This window comes from Capsicum annuum, chromosome 7 (genome assembly GCF_002878395.1).
Source record: "Capsicum annuum cultivar UCD-10X-F1 chromosome 7, UCD10Xv1.1, whole genome shotgun sequence".
In the NCBI taxonomy this organism is placed as follows: Eukaryota; Viridiplantae; Streptophyta; class Magnoliopsida; order Solanales; family Solanaceae; genus Capsicum; species Capsicum annuum.
In genome coordinates, this window is record NC_061117.1 from 79,196,710 (window position 1) to 79,216,933 (window position 20,224).

At 37.4% G+C, this 20,224-nt stretch overlaps 1 protein-coding gene across 5 annotated transcripts; it reads left to right on the forward strand.

The window, feature by feature from the left end:
• Nucleotides 1-1,905: 1,905 nt before the first annotated feature.
• LOC107853748 (glucose-1-phosphate adenylyltransferase large subunit 2, chloroplastic/amyloplastic) lies at nucleotides 1,906-7,270 on the forward strand. 5 transcript variants are annotated; one of them, XM_016698735.2, is made up of 15 exons: nucleotides 1,906-2,040; nucleotides 2,451-2,675; nucleotides 2,747-2,863; nucleotides 3,136-3,309; nucleotides 3,567-3,659; nucleotides 3,734-3,817; nucleotides 3,906-3,961; nucleotides 4,640-4,733; nucleotides 4,860-5,045; nucleotides 5,151-5,231; nucleotides 5,475-5,561; nucleotides 5,652-5,756; nucleotides 6,361-6,467; nucleotides 6,683-6,743; nucleotides 6,819-7,270. In XM_016698735.2, the coding sequence occupies exons 2-15, from the start codon at nucleotides 2,466-2,468 to the stop codon at nucleotides 6,918-6,920; spliced, it is 1,557 nt and encodes a 518-aa protein (XP_016554221.1). In that variant the 5' UTR covers nucleotides 1,906-2,040; nucleotides 2,451-2,465; the 3' UTR covers nucleotides 6,921-7,270. The 5 variants fall into 5 exon arrangements, with proteins under 5 accessions (XP_016554221.1, XP_016554219.1, XP_016554220.1 ...); XM_047393597.1 differs by lacking the exon at nucleotides 1,906-2,040 and adding an exon at nucleotides 2,055-2,191; XM_016698733.2 differs by having other exon boundaries at nucleotides 6,683-7,270.
• Nucleotides 7,271-20,224: the final 12,954 nt, after the last annotated feature.

Here is a 20,224-nt window from a genome sequence, read left to right on the forward strand (position 1 = left end):
TGTACATATATACTGAAACACCCCGGATTTCGACCCTTGAAAATTTCTTAAGCTTTGAGCTCACTGCCTTGGTTATGACTTGACCCCACGAGTCGTAGGATGTCTTGACGAGTCGGGTGACCCTAGTCGTAAGGTGTCCAATGAATGATGTCTAAGTTTCTGTCCTGAGTACGACTTGGGGACACGAGTCGTAAAGACTCGCGACGAGCCGTAAAGACTCATAGCGAATTGTTAGGAGGAGTCATAACCAAATCATGTAAGTTTGTGGCATGATTATTCTCTGAGTACGAGTGGCTCACCACGAGTCGTAAGGACTTGTTACGAGTCGTGGGATGAAATGGTAGGATGTCTATTGTTTAACCCATTTGGGTTCTATATTGACTACGACTGGACCCTACGAGTCGTAGGGTCTCATTACGAATGGGTGGGTCTTGTCGTAAGGTCGACAGTGTATGAGGGTCATAGTCACTGTCTTGGTTTCGACTCCTGGTGACGAGTCATAGAGTGTAGTTACGAGTCGATGGTTGACTCATAATCAAAGGCGACCCTTTTTCAATTTTTAAGTTAAGAGTATTCTGGACATTTTTTCTTTTGCCCAACTTGAAACCCACGTCTTATAACCCCTTTAAGGCGTCATTAGTCCTCAGAAACAAATCAAATAACTTCTCAAAACATTCTCAAATTCTCAAGGTCAAGAACACTTAGGGTTTTTAAGTGGTTAAACAATTAGGGCTTTCAAGGGTGATTTCTCTCCATACATCTTGTTATTTCAGTTATGTTACTCTTCCCTTTCAAGAGTCATGTTCCGACTGGATATTCTTTGATTTTGGTTAGAGGCTTTGTCGGACTACTTTGGACAAGGATGGTATTGGTTGTTTGTTTGGTAATTCGTGATTGGTTTTGGTTATAAACTTATCACAATGTCTTTAAATTGATATTCCTTTATCTTGTTATATGTTTGGAATTGATCCGACATAGGGTGCAAAGTGGTCAATGGTTTGGGTATTGGGGTGGTCTTCGGTCCTGATTGAACTTGAGATATCCGACACGGCCAGGTCCTGATTCGAGTCATGTCATATACCCTTGAACTTTGATAAATGGTACAGATATACCATCCGTCATATTTTCGGTACAAATATACTCTTGCTATTTATGAAAATGTACATATATACACTTCTCATTAATGGCAAGACACGCGTCACAATCTTATTCATTTGTCCTTTTTAATTTAATTTATTCCTACCTTATTCGAAAATAATTCGAATTTAACCCACAAATGGATTCAAATAATAACCAAATCTGACCCGGCCTAATAGAACCTTCAAGACGCATCTTTATTTACTCATATTCATTCTCTCTTTCTCTTTCTATTAGACCAGATCAGACTTGGGTTATTATTTAAATCGGGTTATGGATTATTAGAATTATTTTGTGGTAGGACTGAGATAAAATAAATTTAAAAAAGTTAAATGAACAGGATAGTGACATGTGTCTTGCCATTAGTGAGAAGAGTATATATATATATCTTTTTATTAACGCAAGGGTGTAACGCAAGAGTATATTTGTATCTATAGTATGATGAAGTATATATGTGTACAGTTTATGAAAGTTTAGCAATATGTATATACTCCCTCCGTTTCGGAATAAGTGAATTGTTGGGATATTTATTGTTGTTTCAAAATAAGTGAATCATTGAAATTTTTTTTAAATTTATCTTTATGATTTGATAACCAATTAACTTTTGAAAAGATATTATAAGGTAACTTTTTCTTTTTTTTGGATAAAAATGGAAAGTTATTTTAAATTTATGTCTTTATACTTTTTTCTTAATCTATGTATCAAAATTTAATAATTTATTTATTATGAAACGGAGGTAATAGTCTTTTATTAGCAAAGGTACATTTGTACCTAAAATGACCGAGCACGTATGTATACCATTTATATATTCAACCTTTTCCGTTGTTACTAATTCTTGTCAACTCATTGCAATTACTATTTTGCAGAAAACTTTTGTTTGGGTGCTTAAAAAGCTTACTCGAGGTATTGAGAATTTTTTTTTTTTTTTTAAAAATAAAATTGTAAGAGTGGTATGGTAAAGATTCTGAGAAAAAAAATTGTAGGTGTCTTCGGATCTAGTTTAAATTTGCTGGTACAAAAAATGGGTTTTGGGTAATGAAAATTATTTCAATTGGTAAGATATTGTTTTGTGATCTGGGTTTTATTTCGGTTGATGATTATGGTGTTGCAATCTATCTATTTATAATTTTGGGCTTGCATGGTTTTTGGGGAATATATGGTGTAAAGTACTAAGGTTGTTGTAAATTGTGTTTGACACTGTGTTAAGTTTGAATCTTTTAGAGCGCTATTCTTTTATTTTTTTAGAATTTAATGTGCTTCTTTATGTCATGTAGTTGCCATCTAACTTCCGCTATTAAATACTTAATTGATAGTGAAAGTGAGGGAGTATGGAATCGTTGTTTGCTAATATGAAGGGATCATTGACAACAATCATAAACAATCAAGAGGATGCATTTTGGGGAGAGAAAATAAGTGGAAGACTGATAAACAAGGGTTTCCGATGGTGCAAGAGCTTTAGAAGCATGGAAAGGGGTAGAAAATTTAAGGCTGGATTCGCCTTCTCTGTTCTCACTCGTGATATAAACAAAAACCTACTGGTTAGTAGAGGAATTAAGTGATGCTTCTTTCAAGTAAAGTTAATGATCCATCTAATTTTTGTTGGTTTCAGTCATTTGAAGATTCAATCTTTGAGGAGGCAGACCCAAAAGCTGTTGTGTCTGTCATTCTAGGTGGCGGTGCTGGAACTCGTCTTTTTCCTCTTACTAGCAGAAGAGCTAAGCCAGCTGTAAGAATTACAACACATATCTTTGCTTAAATCTTGGTTGGTACCCCATTCTGTGTCTTTTGAGGTTGAAAATATGTCCAATTCAAAACAACTTCAGCCTGAAACTACTAGTGGTTCTTAACTCCAATTCAGCTGGATTTTTGAAAACTAAAGCAGCTCAGCGTGGATTTTCCTTATCTGTTCTCACTGAAATTAAGTTTTAAGAATGTACTTACATGTTCATCTCTATTGGTTTTCATTCATATTGTGTCACTACTGTATTTGTTCTTCAGGTTCCAATTGGTGGTTGTTATCGGCTAATTGATGTACCAATGAGTAACTGCATTAACAGCGGCATACGGAAAATTTTCATCTTAACACAGTTCAATTCTTTTTCCCTCAATCGTCACCTTGCCCGTACATACAATTTTGGGAATGGAGTGGGTTTTGGAGATGGATTTGTGGAGGTAAGACCATTCTGGTTACTTGATGTTCTTAGTCTAACCTATTTTAAGCTACCTATATTTTGGCAGTGAAATTTAATCATATCTTTTTAAGAACACACTTTTATGAGATGCTTGCTGAGTGTCTATTTGTAAAAGCTTTGTTAATTTCCATTCCTCTGGCTCCTTGGATCCACGGGGAGGTAGGTTGAACAACCAAAAAAGGGGAAGATAAAAGAAATGTGTCCTGGACAGATAAAACAAGGTTTTTTCTAATGCAGGTTTTAGCTGCAACCCAGACTCCAGGGGATGAAGGGAAAATGTGGTTCCAAGGCACTGCTGATGCTGTGCGGCAATTTATATGGGTATTTGAGGTAGGCAAATAAGATCTTCCATTGATAAAGCTCCTAGGAAAAACACTGACCTTTTATTTCAAATGGTGACATAGAATCAGAAGAACAAGAATGTCGAGCACATATTGATTTTGTCTGGTGACCATCTTTATCGAATGGACTACATGGACTTTGTTCAGGTATATGAGCAACTTGTGACAACAATTGCTTCCTACGCTAACCCTATGTTCATATATTTTGCTGAATGAAGAATATTTGTGCTTGCAGAAGCATATTGACACGAATGCTGATATTACAGTTTCATGTGTTCCAATGGATGATGGGTATGAGATTGATCTTTCTTCTAACTTGATAGCTTATTTCATGTGAAGCCAAATCCTATTTGCGTTGCTTTCTGTCTTGCTGAATTCCTTGAAAGGTCTTTCTAATGCTGTTCAGAATGGCAAATGGCAGCCACAGTTGTTCAGAATATGTTGAAGGCATATTGTCACTTGAAGTGGCAATTTATATTAGACATTTCAATCTACAGATAAAATTGGATTAATCTTCAATACGATTTTGGCAACGACAAGGAAAGAGAATTAGCAAAAGAAAATTAGAATTGTAGAAAGTTTGAAATCCTTTTTAGTTTAACTATTTAAGTGGACCTAGTATCTTTTTTATCATCACCATGACAGATAGATAATAATAATACTGATGCATTTTCCCATCCGACATCCTTATTAACTTTAGAGCACCAGCACTGAGTAATATCCACTGAAAGATCTGGAAGCATACAGAATTACACTTTGCAGTTTCCGTTAAGTCTATTTCTGTTCTGATTTCTCAAAAAAAGAAGCCTATTTCTGTTTTGAGCTCCCAAACTTTTATATCTTCCAGATTTCAGTAATGTTGTCTATCTAGAATGCACTATAAAGACTAACGAACATTTCAAACTATATCAAGGAGTTAATCAAGACATTTCTCTCTCTCTTACATCCCTCCATCCTCCCTTTTGGCAGTCGAGCTTCAGATTTTGGATTGATGAAAATAGATGAAACAGGACGTATCATCCAATTTGCTGAGAAACCAAAAGGTCCTGCTTTGAAGGCAATGGTACATATATTTGGACTTCCACACCAGGAACTTCTATTAATTAAATATTCCCTTACAGCCGCTCCTGCTTTCACATTGTCTCTTCTCCTATGTAACTTACGTTGTACGTCTAATATTCTATTGCAGCAAGTTGACACATCTATCCTCGGACTATCTGAGCTAGAGGCAGCCAATTTTCATTACATGGCATCCATGGGTGTTTATGTATTCAAAAGTGATGTTCTACTAAAACTTCTCAAGTCAGCATACCCTTCATGCAATGACTTTGGCTCTGAAATTATTCCTTCTGCTGTGAGGGATCACAATGTCCAGGTAAGAGCTGGTCGTTACTTCCTCAATTGCAATTTTAGTATTTCGAAAGTTCATAAATTTTGCTGTTCATTGTGTACTTAGACTTTGACTGATCGATTTTAGTAGGCATATTTGTTTAGTGATTACTGGGAGGATATTGGAACAGTGAAGTCTTTCTTTGATGCCAACTTAGCCCTCACAGAGCAGGTGAGCAACTTAATGTGTACTACCTTCTGACTGACTACTTCTAAGAGTACACAATGTAAGAGCTAGACAGTTGATGCAAGGACTCTGAAATATGGAGCAGTAGTTTATGTAACTGTGGAATGCTACATCTCAGTGAATTTTGTAGTTATGTTTCGTTTTATATACCATAATCTCTACCTTCAGTTATTGATTAATAACTTGTTGCTGAATTGCAATTTCCTCTTTTCTCCCTGTTTTATGTAGCCTCCAAAGTTTGACTTCAATGACCCGAAGACACCATTCTACACTTCTGCTAGGTTCTTACCTCCTACAAAAGTTGACAAATGCAGGGTATGGAAGTTATAACATAAATACTTTGTAAAATTTTTCCAGGATTTCAGGTTACTATGAACACGTCATGTTAATACTGTTCATTGTCAGATAGTGGATGCAATAATTTCACATGGTTGTTTTCTGAGGGAATGCACCATCCAGCACTCTATAGTTGGTGTGCGATCACGCTTAGACTATGGTGTTAAGTTTAAGGTATGTTTTCATATTCTGATTGAAAGCTTATCTTACCTGTTTTTAGCTGGAAAGTTCTATCAGTAAGATGGCAGCCCGCTGCACTAAATCTCCCACTATGCACGGTGTCCGAGGAAGGGACGAACCACTAGGGTCTATTGTAAGCAGCCTTACCTTGCATTTCTGCAAGAGGCTGTTTGCACAGCTTAACCCATGACCTCCTAGGCACATGACGACAACTTTACCATTTACTCCAAGGCTCTCCTGTTAGAGCCTGGACTAAATTAAAAACAACACCCTGTATTCATCTGATGGAATTCTGACAACTTAGAAACCAAGATGACATGCAAAGGCACATAACTATCCTGTGGATGTGCCATCAAACTAGTTGTGGGAAGGATGATTTATGACAGTCATGGATATTTTTTGTAGATATGCTTTAAAGATTGGATTCCTCCTGTATTCTTGCTTTCTGCAAATAAGCTGGTAAAATGTACTCTAGGAATGGACTTTAGATAGCGGAGCAATGAACGAGAAGCATGATCTTAGCACTCAGATGCTTTCTTCAAAAATAGCTATGTAGTGCTTACTTGTTTGTAGGCTGATTATGTCATACACTTCTCAGGATACAATGATGATGGGTGCAGATTATTATCAAACTGAATCTGAGATTACTTCACTACTAGCAGAAGGAAAGGTTCCAATAGGGGTTGGACCAAACACCAATATACAGTGAGTTTTTTTACTGAACTCATCCTCTCTTCTCTTGTTGATTGAAAATTGACCACTCAGACTTCCATTTTGACTGACCACTTGAAACTTTGAGCTCTGGTGCTACTGATTCGTCCATCACTATTCATTCCTATCTAATTTACAGTTGTTTGTCTAAACTTCAACAAGTTTACCTTAGAGGACTTTGACATACTTTTCTTTCTATTTTCTTGAAGAAATTGCATAATTGACAAGAATGCAAAGATAGGAAAAGATGTGGTTATCCTGAACAAGGAAGTAAGTATCTTTCTTCTGAAGTTTAAAATAATCATAAAAGTGAATACAAGTTTACCTGATGCTTTGATGTTGCAGGGTGTTGAAGAAGCTGATCGGTCGGCAGAAGGATTTTACATTAGGTCCGGGATTACTGTCATAATGAAGAATGCAACCATTAAAGATGGGACAGTCATATGAAAACTTGTAAAGTGTTCTTGCTAGTGGATCAAGTTGATCCTCGGAGGAAATAAAAGTAGGCTGGTACGGTCTAGTGATAACGAAGTGCTATTATGGCTATTACGGCTTTTCGGACATGGTATTTTGTAATACCTTACAAGCTCCTAGATAAGTTCCCAACTATTCGTTATATGATTAAAATCTCCAAAGCGATTATGTCAAACCATAAATAAGTGTCATGACCATTCATCTTGAGTGTGAAGAGTTTTTAATGCGATTGTGGTCATAGGAAGCACTTTGAGCATAGTGGAGTTGAGAACATTTGTATTGATTGAGTTTTAATATTGGATTCTACAAGGGTCAACTTTAAACTAGTGTTACTCCTAGAATATAATGAGTTAGGTGTCATACTGTATATCAAATGAATTCTTTTCAGTGCATTCAATTTCAGCTTAATCCGTTATCAGAGTAGAAAGTTGTGCTCATTTTACTTGGAGTGTCTGTTTGCAAGTAGGTGATGACTAAGTTGAGGAGTTGTCAACTAGGTGACAACTAAGTTGACGAGTTGTCAACTCAAGTCGTCAGTCTTGAGCAGTAAATGGCAAAATCCAGCTTGATATTGACGACTAGGTGATGAGTTGTCACCAAACTGATGGGTCGTCAACCTAGTTGTCGACTGAAAATTTTTGTAATTTTTTTAAGCTTCTTTAGGGTTAATTTGGTCTTTTCTCGCATCAAACTCCTCTTCCGCGACTTAAATCAACCAATAAGCGTATTTGCCCATTCTTAGTCAGTTTTTAAAGCTCATTCTTCTCTTCACTCTCAAGAGAAAACGAGTAGGCCTTTCAAAAGTTCAACTCCCAATAAGTGTATTTGCCTATTCTTAGTTAGTTTTCAAAGCTCATTCTTCTCTCCACTCGCAAGAGAAAACGAGTAGGTCTTTCAAAAGTTCAACTCTCAAGGCTCCAATTCAAGCTTCCTTCGAGATATTTCCTAAATTCAGGTATGTGGGGTTTGAACAAGGATAACTTTCATCCTTGTGCCAAAAAAAAACTTTGATTTTAAGGTTGAATTGTGTGATTTCAATTAGCGCTCATACCCAATTTCCATATTCTTGTAATTATGACATTATCATGTGATTTTAAGTTCAATTAACACAAGAATTTATCTTTACTTATGTTTTCACTTATATAATTGTTATTATGAGATGAATTTTAGAATTTTGACATGAATTTCTATGAGATGGTGAATATATATGATTTTCAGCTTGATTTAGTCAGTTTACACATGAGCATATGAATTGATCATGGTTCTCCCAGTTTGTAAGAAGTTTAGACTTATTATTTCAGATTTCCACAATATGATCCAGATTTCAGTTTTGATCTTATGATCTTAGACATTATATAAAATTCACACAATATTCATGAGTATGAGTTATTAAGAGAAACATGATTGACTTTCAGATTTACAAACTCACATGCTTAGTTTAAGGTGAATTTTTTCGGTATGAGCATACAATATATATTTTGGGATAGTATTTAGCACTGAGAGGGAAGTGTGGGTTCAACACATCTTATTTAATGGCCTCACCGAAAAGTGTTTTTCTTGCCCAATATGAGCTTAGTTTAGTGGTCACTCTAGTTCAGTTCAGGTTCTATTCCAATGGCAAGGGTAGAACAACCTTCCTCAACGTGGGTCAGACGTTGGACTCTATGATATCTCACATGGTTTATGTCGGTTATGAGAATCTCCACAAAAAGGACAATTTTTTCAGAAACTAAAGTAGTAACTCACATAGTTTAGTATATTATCCTTTGTTATTAATGTTTTAAGATATTTCAGCTCTTAGTTTATTTCAGTCTCTTGGTGAGTTCATTTACACTAACATGTGTGTTTTAAGATTATGCATTGATTCAGTTTTACTTATGCATACACCCCCATATACTCACTATAATCCAGGAGTACTGACTACATGTATGTCTATGTGCTACGTTGTTTCATAATGTAGGTTCTGGTGTTCCTCCCCAGTAGCACGATTAACCGCAATCATCATTTTCTACATTCAGACAATTGGTGAGTCCTCATAATTTGAGGGCTAAGTTTATGATGATTCCAAATATTTAATGCACTTACCCTAGTTATTCAGCTTTCAATTCGAGTCAGCTGGGATCTGTCCTAGTGTCTCTTCAGTCACTAGTTTAGAGGCTTGTCAAGACTAGTGAGATTATAGTTCTTTCATTTTTCCACAGATTTGAAGGTCTTTACGTTACAGAGCTTTTAAATTGAGATCATTCATCTGTTTGAATTTTGCTTTAAGCTTTCTTCAGTTTTCGCTCATGTTTTAAGTTTATATTTAAGAAAGTTTAGTGCTGAGTAGATATCTTAGGTTAGCTTGCGCTATTCATAGTCTTAAGCATCGTGTGATATTCGGGGTATCTTCGGGGCATTATAAATTTGGTATTAGAGTCTAAAGTTTTAAAGAGTCCTAGGGAGTTTGACAAGCCGCGTTATGTAAAGTCTTGATCATGGGTGTAAAGTGCGTCATACTTATGAGCAAGAGGCCACGAGACGTATTAGGAACCATCCTTTCTTTCATGATCTCTATCGTGCTGTGAGGTTATCTCTATCTGCTCTAATTTATGCTTTCACGTGATAGAATGCCTCTTTGCAGAGCTTAAGTATGCAGAAATGGGGATCAGCCAGCTCCACCACCACCTACCGACCCTCTAAATAAAAATGTCTCTCATGTAGAGTTTTGGGCTGCATTCCAACTGTTAGCTCAGGCTGTGAATGCAAATATTCAGGGAAATCAACCAACAGCAGTTCCACCTCAGCTGCAGCCAGAGTTCTTGATTTTATGAGGATGAACCAACCTGAGTTCTTTGGGTCAAAAGTTAACGAGGATCCTCATTTATTAATCGACGGGGTGAAAAAATTACACAAATTATGCATGTTACTGAAGAGAAAAGTGTGGAATTGGCTTCTTATCAATTGAAGGATGTTGCTTATGATTGAGTTACTATGTGGAAAGATGGTAAAAGTGAGAATGCAGATCCCATGAGCTAGGATATGTTTCTAACTGCATTTATGGAAATGTTCTTTCCTCGTGAGATGAGGGAGGCTAAGGCAGAAGAGTTCATGAACCTGAGGCAGGGCTTTATGTCAGTGAAGGAATATTACTTTAAGTTCACCCAGCTAGCTAAGTATGCCCTAGAGCTGTTGCCGGATTCTAGAGGTCGTATGGGTAAGTTTGTCACTGGAGTGTCTGAGTTGGTAGTCAAGGAGTGTAGAACTACCATGTTGATCGAGGATATGGATATTGCTTGTTTGATGACTTATACTCAGTAAATTGAGGCAGAGAAGTTAAGGGAACGAGAGATAAGGAACAAGAAGGCTAGGACCGGACAATTTGAGTACAGTAAGTAGAAATTAGGAAGGGGAAATCATTCCCAGTTTCAAAGACATTTGTCGGCCCCTGCACCGTCCTATGCTAGTGCCCTTGCGCCCAAAACTAATCAGGAATAGCAGGGGAGGGCACCGACTGCTTGATCTTAGGGTAGTGTCTTTGGGGGAAGGATTAATTCGATGTGCACCAAGTGTGGTAGAAATCATTCGAGCGAGTGCTTGATGGGTAGAGGTGGTTGTTATGGTTGTGGAAGGTCTGGCCATAAGATCAAGGAATGCCTTTATTCTAAGCAGGGAAATAGAGATGCTCGTCCTCAGACTCGATCGACAAATTCAACAGCTCAGGACACCCAGCTCCACAGCAGGGCGCATCATCCAGTACCGATGGTGGTTAACGTCAGAATCGATTTTATGATATATCATCCCGTCAGGAGAAGAAGAGCTCCTCAGATGTTGTCACTAGTATGCTTCGTGCCTTTCACCTTGATGTTTATGTGTTATTAGACTTGGGATCAAACCTCTCTTTTATGAACTCACTTGTTGCTGTAATTTTTGGAGTAAGTCTCGAAAGTCTTTCTGAACCTTTCACAGTTTTTACTCCAGTGGGTAAGTCAGTTATTAACAGACGGGTATACAGAAAGTGCCTTATTAGAATCTTCCGTAAGGTTACTTTAGCAGATTTAATAGAGCTAGAGATGATAGATTTTGATATTATATTGAGCATGGATTGACCCCATCGTAACATGCATCAGTCGATTGTCGCACCCGAGTGGTGAAGTTTCAGTTTCCTAATGAGTCAGTCCTTGAGTTGAAGGGTAGTTCAATATCTCCTAATGGTCGTTTCATCTCTTATCTTAAACCCAGTAAGTTAATATCAAAAGGGTTTATCTACTACCTAGTTCGAGTTAAAGACACTAAAAGGGTGTATCTACTACCTAGTTCGAGTTAAAGACACTAAGTCTGAAGCCCCAACCATTCCATTAGTTCATGTAGTGAATGAATTTTCAGAGGTCTTCCCAATGGATCTACCTAGGGTACCTCCCGATAGAGAAATAGAGTTTGGTATTGATCTCCTTCCGAATGCCCAACCTACTCTATTCCTCCCTATCTTATGGTTTGGCCTAGCTTAAAGAATTGAAAGAGAAGCTCAAGGACCTCTTAGATAAGAGATTCATCAGACCTAGTATTTCCTCGTATGGTGCTCCAGTTTTATTCATATGCAACAAGGATGACACTCTCAAAATGTATTTTGACTACAGACAGTTAAACAAGGTCACCATTAAGAATAAGTACCCCATTCCCAGAGTTGATGATTTATTCGATTAGCTTTAGGACGCCTATTGATTTTCAAAGATTAATCTCAGGTCGGGCTATCACTAGTTGAAGGTCAGGGAGCGTGACATCTAGAAGACTGTCTTTAGAACCCTATATGTTCGTTTTGATTTTGTGGTTAATTCTTTTGGACTAATAAATGCTCCTGCAACCTTTATGGATTTGATGAACAGGGTCTTCAAGCAGTACTTGTACATGTTCGTAATTGTTTTCATAGATGACATATTGTATATTCTCGAAGTGAGGAGGAACATGAAGACTATTTGAGAACAGTGTTGCAGACCTTTAAGGATCGTCAACTTTATACAAAGTTTAGTAAGTGCGAATTTTGATTTGAGTCTGTTGCATTTTTGGGGCATGTTATTTCGGGGGCTGGTATCCATGTAAACCCTCAGATGATGAGTGTGGTGAAGAACTGGCCTAGACCCATTACTCTATTCAATATTCGGAGCTTTTTGGACTTAGTCTGTTACTACAAGAGGTTTGTTGAGGGTTTTTTCATCAATAGCTGCACCATTGACTAAGCTGACTCAAAAGAAGGTGAAGTTTATATGGTCAGATAAATGTGAGAAGAATTTCCAAGAGTTGAAGGATAGACTGACTTCAACTCCAGCGTTAGCCTTGCCAGAGGGGTTGGATGGGTTTGTGGTGTATTATGATGCTTCCGGAGTTATTTTAGGTTGTTTTTTGATGCAAAATGAGAAGGTAATAGCCTATGCCTCCAGACAGCTTAAGGACCATGAAAAGAATATCCAACCCACGATTTAGAATTAGAAACTGTTTTGTTTGCTTTGAAGATTTGAAGGCACTACTTATATGGTGTACATGCTGACATTTTCACTGATAATAAAAGAGTTTCCAGTATGTATTTACGCAAAAAGAGTTGAATCTTCACCAAAAAAGCTGGTTGGAGTTGTTGAAAGATTATGACATGAATGTGCTTTACTATTTGAGTAAGGTGAATGTTATGGCAGACACGCTGATGAGGTTGTCTATGGGTAGTGTGGCTCATATGAAGAAGGGAAAGCAGGAGTTGGCCAAGGAAGTGAATAGACTAGCTTATTTGGGTGTATGTTTGCTTGATATGGATGATGGGGGAGTAATGCTCCAGAACGGTTCAGAATCATCCTTAGTGGTAGAAGTGAAGGAGAAGCAGCGTAGTGATCCCATACTTAGCCAGATATTGGATGCAGTTCAGCATAAAGAAATGGGCCTTTTTCCCATCCCAGTCTTTTTTCGAGGACGAATAATCCCATGGGGGAGATATTGTATTACCTCACAAGCTCCAAATAAGTTTTCAACTATTCGTTATATTATTAAAGGACCCAAAATGATTATGTCAAACCATAAATAAGTGTCATGAACATTGACCTTGAGTATGAAGTGTTTTCAATGCGATTGAGGTCACAGGAAGCACTTTGAGCAAAGTGGAGTTGAGGACATTTGTATTGATTGAGTTTTAATATTGGATTCTACATGAGTCAACTTTAAATGAGCATAGCTCCTAGAATATAACGAGTTAGGTGTCATACTATATATCAAATGATAGATCTTCGAGTTTTTTTTCCAAGGCATCCTATTTTATCTTTATTCGATATAAGAGTGTAATGTTATGCTCATTTTACTTGGTATTGTTTGTCTGCCAGAAGGTGCTGACTAAGTTGACGAGCTATCAACTAGGTGACGACTAAGTTGATGAGCTATCAACTAGGTGACGAGACATCAACTCAAGTCGTCGGCCTTAGCCAGTAAATGGAAAAATTCATCTTGATATTGACGACTAGGGTGACGAGTTGGCACCAAACTGACGGGTCATCAACCTAGTTGTATGACAGTTTAAACCTAGTTAACGAGGGCTATTCTACCTTTGCGATCAAAATAGAACCTGAACTGAACCGGAGTGGTCATTAAACTAAGCCTATATTGGGCAATGGTAACAATCTTAAGCACCATGTGACGTTCATGGGTATCTTTGGGGCATTACAAATTTTGTATCAGAGCCTAAGGTTTTAAAGAGTCTTGGGGAGTCTGACAAGCTGCGTTATGTAGAGTCTTGATTATGAGTGTAAAGCACGCCACACTTATGAGCAAGAGGCTACAAGATATATTAGGAACATCCTTTCTTTCATGATCTTTATCGTGCTATGAGATTATCTATATCTAATTCGTGCTTTCACATGATGAAATGCCTCCTTGTAGAGCTTCACAGGTAGAAATAGGGATCAGCCAGCCCACCACCACCTACATACCCTCTAAATGAAAATGTCTCTCATGTGGTGTTTCGGGCTGCATTCCAAGTGTTAGCTCAAGTTGTGAATGCAAATGTTCAGGGAAACCAATTAGCAGCAGTTCCACTTCAACAGAATAGTAACTTAGACATAACTAGAGTTTGGATTTTTTAGGGATGAACCCACCCGAGTTCTTAGGGTCAAAGGTGAATGAGGATCCTCATTTATTCATCGATGAGGTGAAAAGGATTACATAGATTATGAATGTTACTGAATAGGAAAGTGTGGAATTGGATTCTTGCTATATGTTGTTTTGATGATGAGCAGCTAACTGAAAGGGTTCAGCTCCCTCGATGTACAAGATTCAGTACAGCTGGAACGCATTATTTGCATAGTTTTGTCCTCTTGTGTAAAAATCTTGTAGATGCTATTTTGTAATGATTAGGACAACTGGTTTATTGATCCTTCATCCTGAATCATCACTCATCTATAAAAGGAAATATACGCCTCTTCAATAAGTGGTTTTTCCAAATACAACGAGTGAAGAGAGGCAGCATAAACCCAGTTCCAACACTGCACAAGTTCTTAGCTTTATGAGAGCTTAAATTGAAATTTTTCTTGAGTTAGTACTGAATTGTAATTGAACTACTCATGCTATAAGAGTAGTGCTTTTCTCTTTGAGTAGAGAGTGCTTAGGTAGTGTTGTCTAAGTATGAAGCTGATTAAAGTTAATCAGCGTAGAGGGTCCTTGGTAGTGTTACCTAGATAAGCTTGTAGTAGAGTTTCTATAAGCGAAAGAAGCCTATAGGCTGAAATCTAGACTGTAATAAGAAGGTTGACTTTAGTGTATTTCTTTGGTGCTTGTGAGACCAAGTCGTGGTTTTTCTCTTCCTCGGTTTCCTCATAAAAATCTGTCTATTTTTACTCTTCTTGCACTTTCTTTTATTTTCCTGCATAATTAGTGTTTAATTGCATGTGATTGATTCTGGGGGACCTGGTCCCTCACTGTATGGTGCAACCCTCAAGGGTTCCAAAAAATTTGTATCAAAGCCAAATCACTCTAAAAGGTTCACACCTAGAGTGTCTTGATTAGCATGACTGCTTCACCTAACTTGGAAGAAGGACAATCTACCACTAGAACACCTAGATTCAATGGATAGTACTATGGGTGGTGGAAAACAAGGATATTTGACTTCATTATGGAGCTGATGGACATAATTCTTGATGGCCGTCATGTGTCTGTTAAAGAAGTCAAAGGAGGAGAGGTTACAAAAATGGTTATTAAAAGCAGGAGAGAGTACCATGATGAAGACAGGAAAAATTAAAAGGCATTATAAGGCCAAGAAATTGTTAGTTGTGGCATAGGTTTTGATGAATACAATAGGATCTCAACTCTTGAAAATGCTAAAGAGATTTGGGATTGCTTGAGGACCGCTCATGAATGCATCACTGATGTGAAGGATTCAAAAGTAGACATGCTAACTACTCAGTATGAAACCTTTACCATGAAAGAAGGAGAAACGATTCAAGAAATGTATATAGGGTTCACTTCTATCATAAATGAGCTTCACTGCTTTGGTAAAGTTATTCCCTTGTACAAGCAAGTGAGAAAAATTCTTGGTGTTCTTCCAAAGTCATGGGAAAGCAAAGTGGATGCCATAACTGAGGAAACAAACCTGAAGACCCTTACTATGGATAAACTTATTGGGAATCTGAAAACCCATGAACTCAATAAGCAACACGAAAAAGAGAAGAAGTAGGTCAAAAAGGAAAAATCTTTGGCTCTAAAAGCTTCAAGTTTAGGTTCAAAGGAAGAAGACACTGATAGTACCTACTTGGAAAATAGAATTGTTAGGGCTATGAAGAAATATGGGAAATTTTAAAGAAACAGAAGTAGGAACAGAAAATGAGTCACTTTGGAAGTTTGTCACAGATGTTAAAGTTCTGAACATTTTATTAAGGATTGTCCAATGCACAAAATAGACTATCAGTATTATCACAACACTAAAGTGACAAAGGAAGAAACAGGGACCAGGTCCCTGTAAAATCAAGAAAATAGGCTGCAACTGATCTTACAGTTAAACAAGACTTAGCTGGTTGGGGTGACTCCTCCAGTGAATCTGATGAATCTAAGAGGTCTGTATATGTTTTTATGCTTGCAGTGGAGATAAGAAAATGACCTTTGATTCCTTGTTTGCCTTCATAGCAAATACTGAAAATGAAGAGGAAAATGAGGTAAATATCTCCGACATTAAAAAATCTTGAAAATTACTCTGCTAGGAAGATAAAAAGGCTTGCATGTGTGTTTATAGTCTATGTATGTGAACTAACTACTAAGGAGAATGCCTTAGAAGAAAGAGTAGAGAATCAAGAGCATGAGCTGATTGCTTTAACTCTCAATTTTTGAAACTGAAGAGTTGTTCACAAAGATGAAATCTGAAAATCTAAATTTGGTGAGTAATTTTACGAAGGGACGTGACTTAGATGACAAAAGAAAGAGAGAAGTTTCTTGATTTCAAATTGATCTTGAAGAAAGGTTGAGGATTCTCGAAAATATCTCATGGCAGCACTGCACAGGAATGAAGAGTTAGAGAGGGACCTAGTCTGCTTGAGAGAAGAGTTGAACAAATCTCTCAAATGGACAACCTCTTCATAGATCCTCTCTAATCTGACCAGTCAAGATTTCATGTTAATGATGGTAGAGGTTTGGGCTATCAAGTAAAACTCCAACCTGTTGAGTCTAAAGGAAAAGCTGCTCATTATGTTGGAAGGAAAGGGCACAAACTCCTGTGTATTCACTATAGAAGAGATGGACATTTGAAATAAAAATATTAGTATATGCTTAAGGATAAATTGAAGAGTACTGAATACAATCAGTAGGAGAATACATATTATAAGGATTCTAAGTCTCTAAAAAGGGAGAAAAGGAAGCTCACACTTCCTAGTTGGATAAAGAAAGATTTAATCACACCTCTATCCTCCTATTGGAAACTCAAACTCAAATGGGTTCCCAAGTCTAACAAATGATTATGAATACAGGAGGGAGAAAGGGTCTGCAATCACAAAAATCTTCTTGTTATGTAATTGCTCAAGGCTAATAAAAGGTCTGATTGCATTTTCTTTCCTAAGACACTTCAAGGTGAAGATATCTTATGTGATAGCATTTCTATCCCAAGGATGAGCTCAAATATATGAAAGAAGATGGAAAGTTCAAAGTAATGTTGAAGGAACTCTGGATATTTGAAGAATACTAAGTCTAGGACCTGGCCTCAGGCCTATTTCTAGAATAAGTCACGGTATCATGTGGTGTAATGAATTTATCAAGCTGATGCTAGGATTGATCAGACTAACTTGACCTACTATCAAGTGAATCAGTGTCTCCTCACAAAATTAGCTATGTTTAGGAGGCAGGTATCCTTGGTAAATTAGTACTTATTAGTCTAACTCAGCACCATACCTTTGGAGGTGGACAAATGTGACAAGCACAAAGTTGAAGATTCATACAAACTAGAGAGGGACCTAGTCCCATCTCTCAGGTTAGTATCTTGTATGTGCAAATTTTGTCTGTTCTGCCAAGAAAAAGCCGTGTCCTCCTTGTCTTTGTGTCATAACAAAGTTGTCCTATTCAAAAGAGAAGGTGAGTCACCTACAATCTGATATTGTTCATATCTTTTTCCCCCAGGAATCTCATCCTTGTGCTTATTATCTTAAATCTTGCTGCACCCACTCCTTCTCATATCAAAGAGGGAAAATCTAAATTCCAAATAGCCTTTCTAAGAAAAAAACCTTCTTGATGACTGCAGCTTTCCCAATTTCTTGTCCTTCAAAGGTTTCTGAGCCTAGCATTGTGAAAAACTCCTTCCTAAACCTTCCTGAAAACCAACCTTTTTCTTCAACTCTTCCAAAGCCTAACCCCTTCATCACTCAATTTGTTGATAAACAACCATCCCTAAATCTTCAAAACAGGCCTAATGATGTTGTGAAGGATGAAACCTAGATTGCTGAAAATCTCATCTTATTGTCAAATAGCCCAGGAAAGAGATTAGTTGATCATAAGAAAATTGGTGCCAGTAAAATATCAAAAGTTTTTGCGAAATAGTCTAGAAGTTTTACTGAGAAGAAGCTGACTCTTGAGGGATCTGGTCCCAAAAAGAGAAATGGTTGAAAGAGAATCCGTGATCACGTATACTAGAAGAAAGAATGGGGTGAAAAATGAGGTTGTAGGAAGAAAGAAACAAGTTCTTGAAGAATCTAAAGGTGTTAACTGGAAGAATTTTTAATTCAAATGTGCTAACAAAACCTGGTATGGTGGAATTAGTGGAGCTGGTTAAACATCAAGGGTGGATGCATCTTATGAAAGGCTTCCCACTATGTTTAATGAGATAGTTAGGGGATTCTATTTCACTTTAGAATTCTCAGAAAATGGGATGAATTTGACTGCACAGGTCCAAGGAAAGGAAATAAAATTGAACGAGGAAACACTGGGAAGGATTTTGGAAGTTCCTATATATGGGGTGAGAATTGTCTCCAAGCAGCTGCCTTCAATAGAATCCTTAGCCAATGCATCCAAAATCAACAGAAAATCTGTGACTGTAGTGAATAGGAAATCACTCAAGAGTAAGCTTCAATTGGTCTTTGACTTTGTGAACAAGGTAATTCTTCCTAGGTCACAAAAGAAAAACATTGCCTCATCCACTGATTTGTATGTAATGGTATGCCTGAGTAGCTTTGAATTCATTAAGCTGCCTGCATTGATGATAGAACACATTTATAAAATGGTTCTTGGTAAGAATGAAAAGCATGGCATGACTTTTGTATTTTGGCTGAACAAAGTACTTAATCGTTATGGCATTGTATGTGATTCTTGAACCCAAGGATCTGTTGTTCAAATGCTTGATATGAATACATTGGTTAAGACTGAATGTGTCAAATTAGGTATTATTTATCAAAGGGAGCTCAACAAGGAAATAGAGGAACTAAAGTTCAACCTTGCTGCCAAGGATGAAAAAATCAGCAAGCTTTAGGTGATAATTTAGCATTTCTCCAAAGGAAACCCATGTGGGAAAGAAATGCTTAAGACTGAGAATACTGAACTGAAGAAAAGGGTGTCAATCTTAACTGATGAGGTCCTTAGGTCAAATGCAGAGATAAGACATCTCAACAACTGCCTGACCCTACTCCTTCAAAATCTTTCCCTAGTCCTACAATTGTTAATTCTTCTTGATTCCTGTGACTTTTTCCCTAAGAACATTTAATTTATACACTACAATGATACTTATCATACTTATGAATGAGTCTTTTCTTTGTGTGCTATATTTGTTCTCGTTAAATTGTAAAGTTATTTTTAATGATTAGTGTTGCCCTAGTGGCCATGAGTTAACTAATATGTGCTTGATTTACTCTTGGTTTACTGTTCTCACTTTTCAATGATGCCAAAAGGGGGAATACTTAATGAGTACATACAGTAGGAGACCATGTATCAGGTGATCTAGGTGAATGTGAATGGTATGCTGATAGAGGGAAGAAAGGGAGTGATGTGCTGAATAGATGAATGAAGGGCATGTTGATAGAAAGAAGTGTATAAATGCACTAAATGTAGGTGCATGATGGCACGGGGAAGAAATAAAAGGTTTTTGCTACAAATGACAACAAGGGACCAGTTTCCTGTGTTGCATGATGGAGGAAGCATGATAATGGGGGGAACATTCATCTTCAAGTGGTAATCACACTGATTAAATGTGATGAATGTGCACTGATGCTCAAAGATGAATGGTTGGTTTGTCATCATCAAAAAGGGAGAAAATTGCTATATGTATTTTTGATCATGAACATCTAACTGCAAGGGACCAGGTCCCTCGATGTGCAAGATTCAGTACAGCTAGCACGCGTTGTCTGCACAGTTTTGCCCTCTTGTATAACAAACTTGCAGGTGCTATTTTGTACTGATTGGGACAACTGGTCCAATGATCTTCAGTCCTAATCATTAAGCAGCTATAAAAGGAAAGAGACGCCTCTTCAATAAGTGGTTTTTGCAAATACAACGAGTGAAGAAAGACAGCATGACATGACCCAAACCAGGGCCTTGTCATTATGGGTAATCCCAATCCCAACCAGGATCGGGAACCGCCCCCGTTTCCCAACCCATCCATCAAACTCATAACTTGAGTCGGCTGAAGTCCTAACATATAACAAGATAGCGTATCCAACCATGTGGTGACTTTGGGATAAGTCTATATCCGAGACCAACCCAACCACATCCAACCACCCAACAACCTACCAAACTAATGCGAAAACCATAAACCAATACAATGATAATAAGCCAATATATGTATGCACATATAACTAAAGAATCCATACCAT

Coding starts and splice junctions, on each gene's coding strand:
- LOC107853748 (XM_016698733.2), top strand. CDS start 2,466: ATGGAATCGTTGTTTGCTAATATGAAGGGATCATTGACAACAATCATA. Junction 4,734..4,859: donor GTCCTGCTTTGAAGGCAATG/GTACATATATTT, acceptor ATTCTATTGCAG/CAAGTTGACACATCTATCCT. Junction 5,232..5,474: donor ACTTAGCCCTCACAGAGCAG/GTGAGCAACTTA, acceptor TGTTTTATGTAG/CCTCCAAAGTTTGACTTCAA.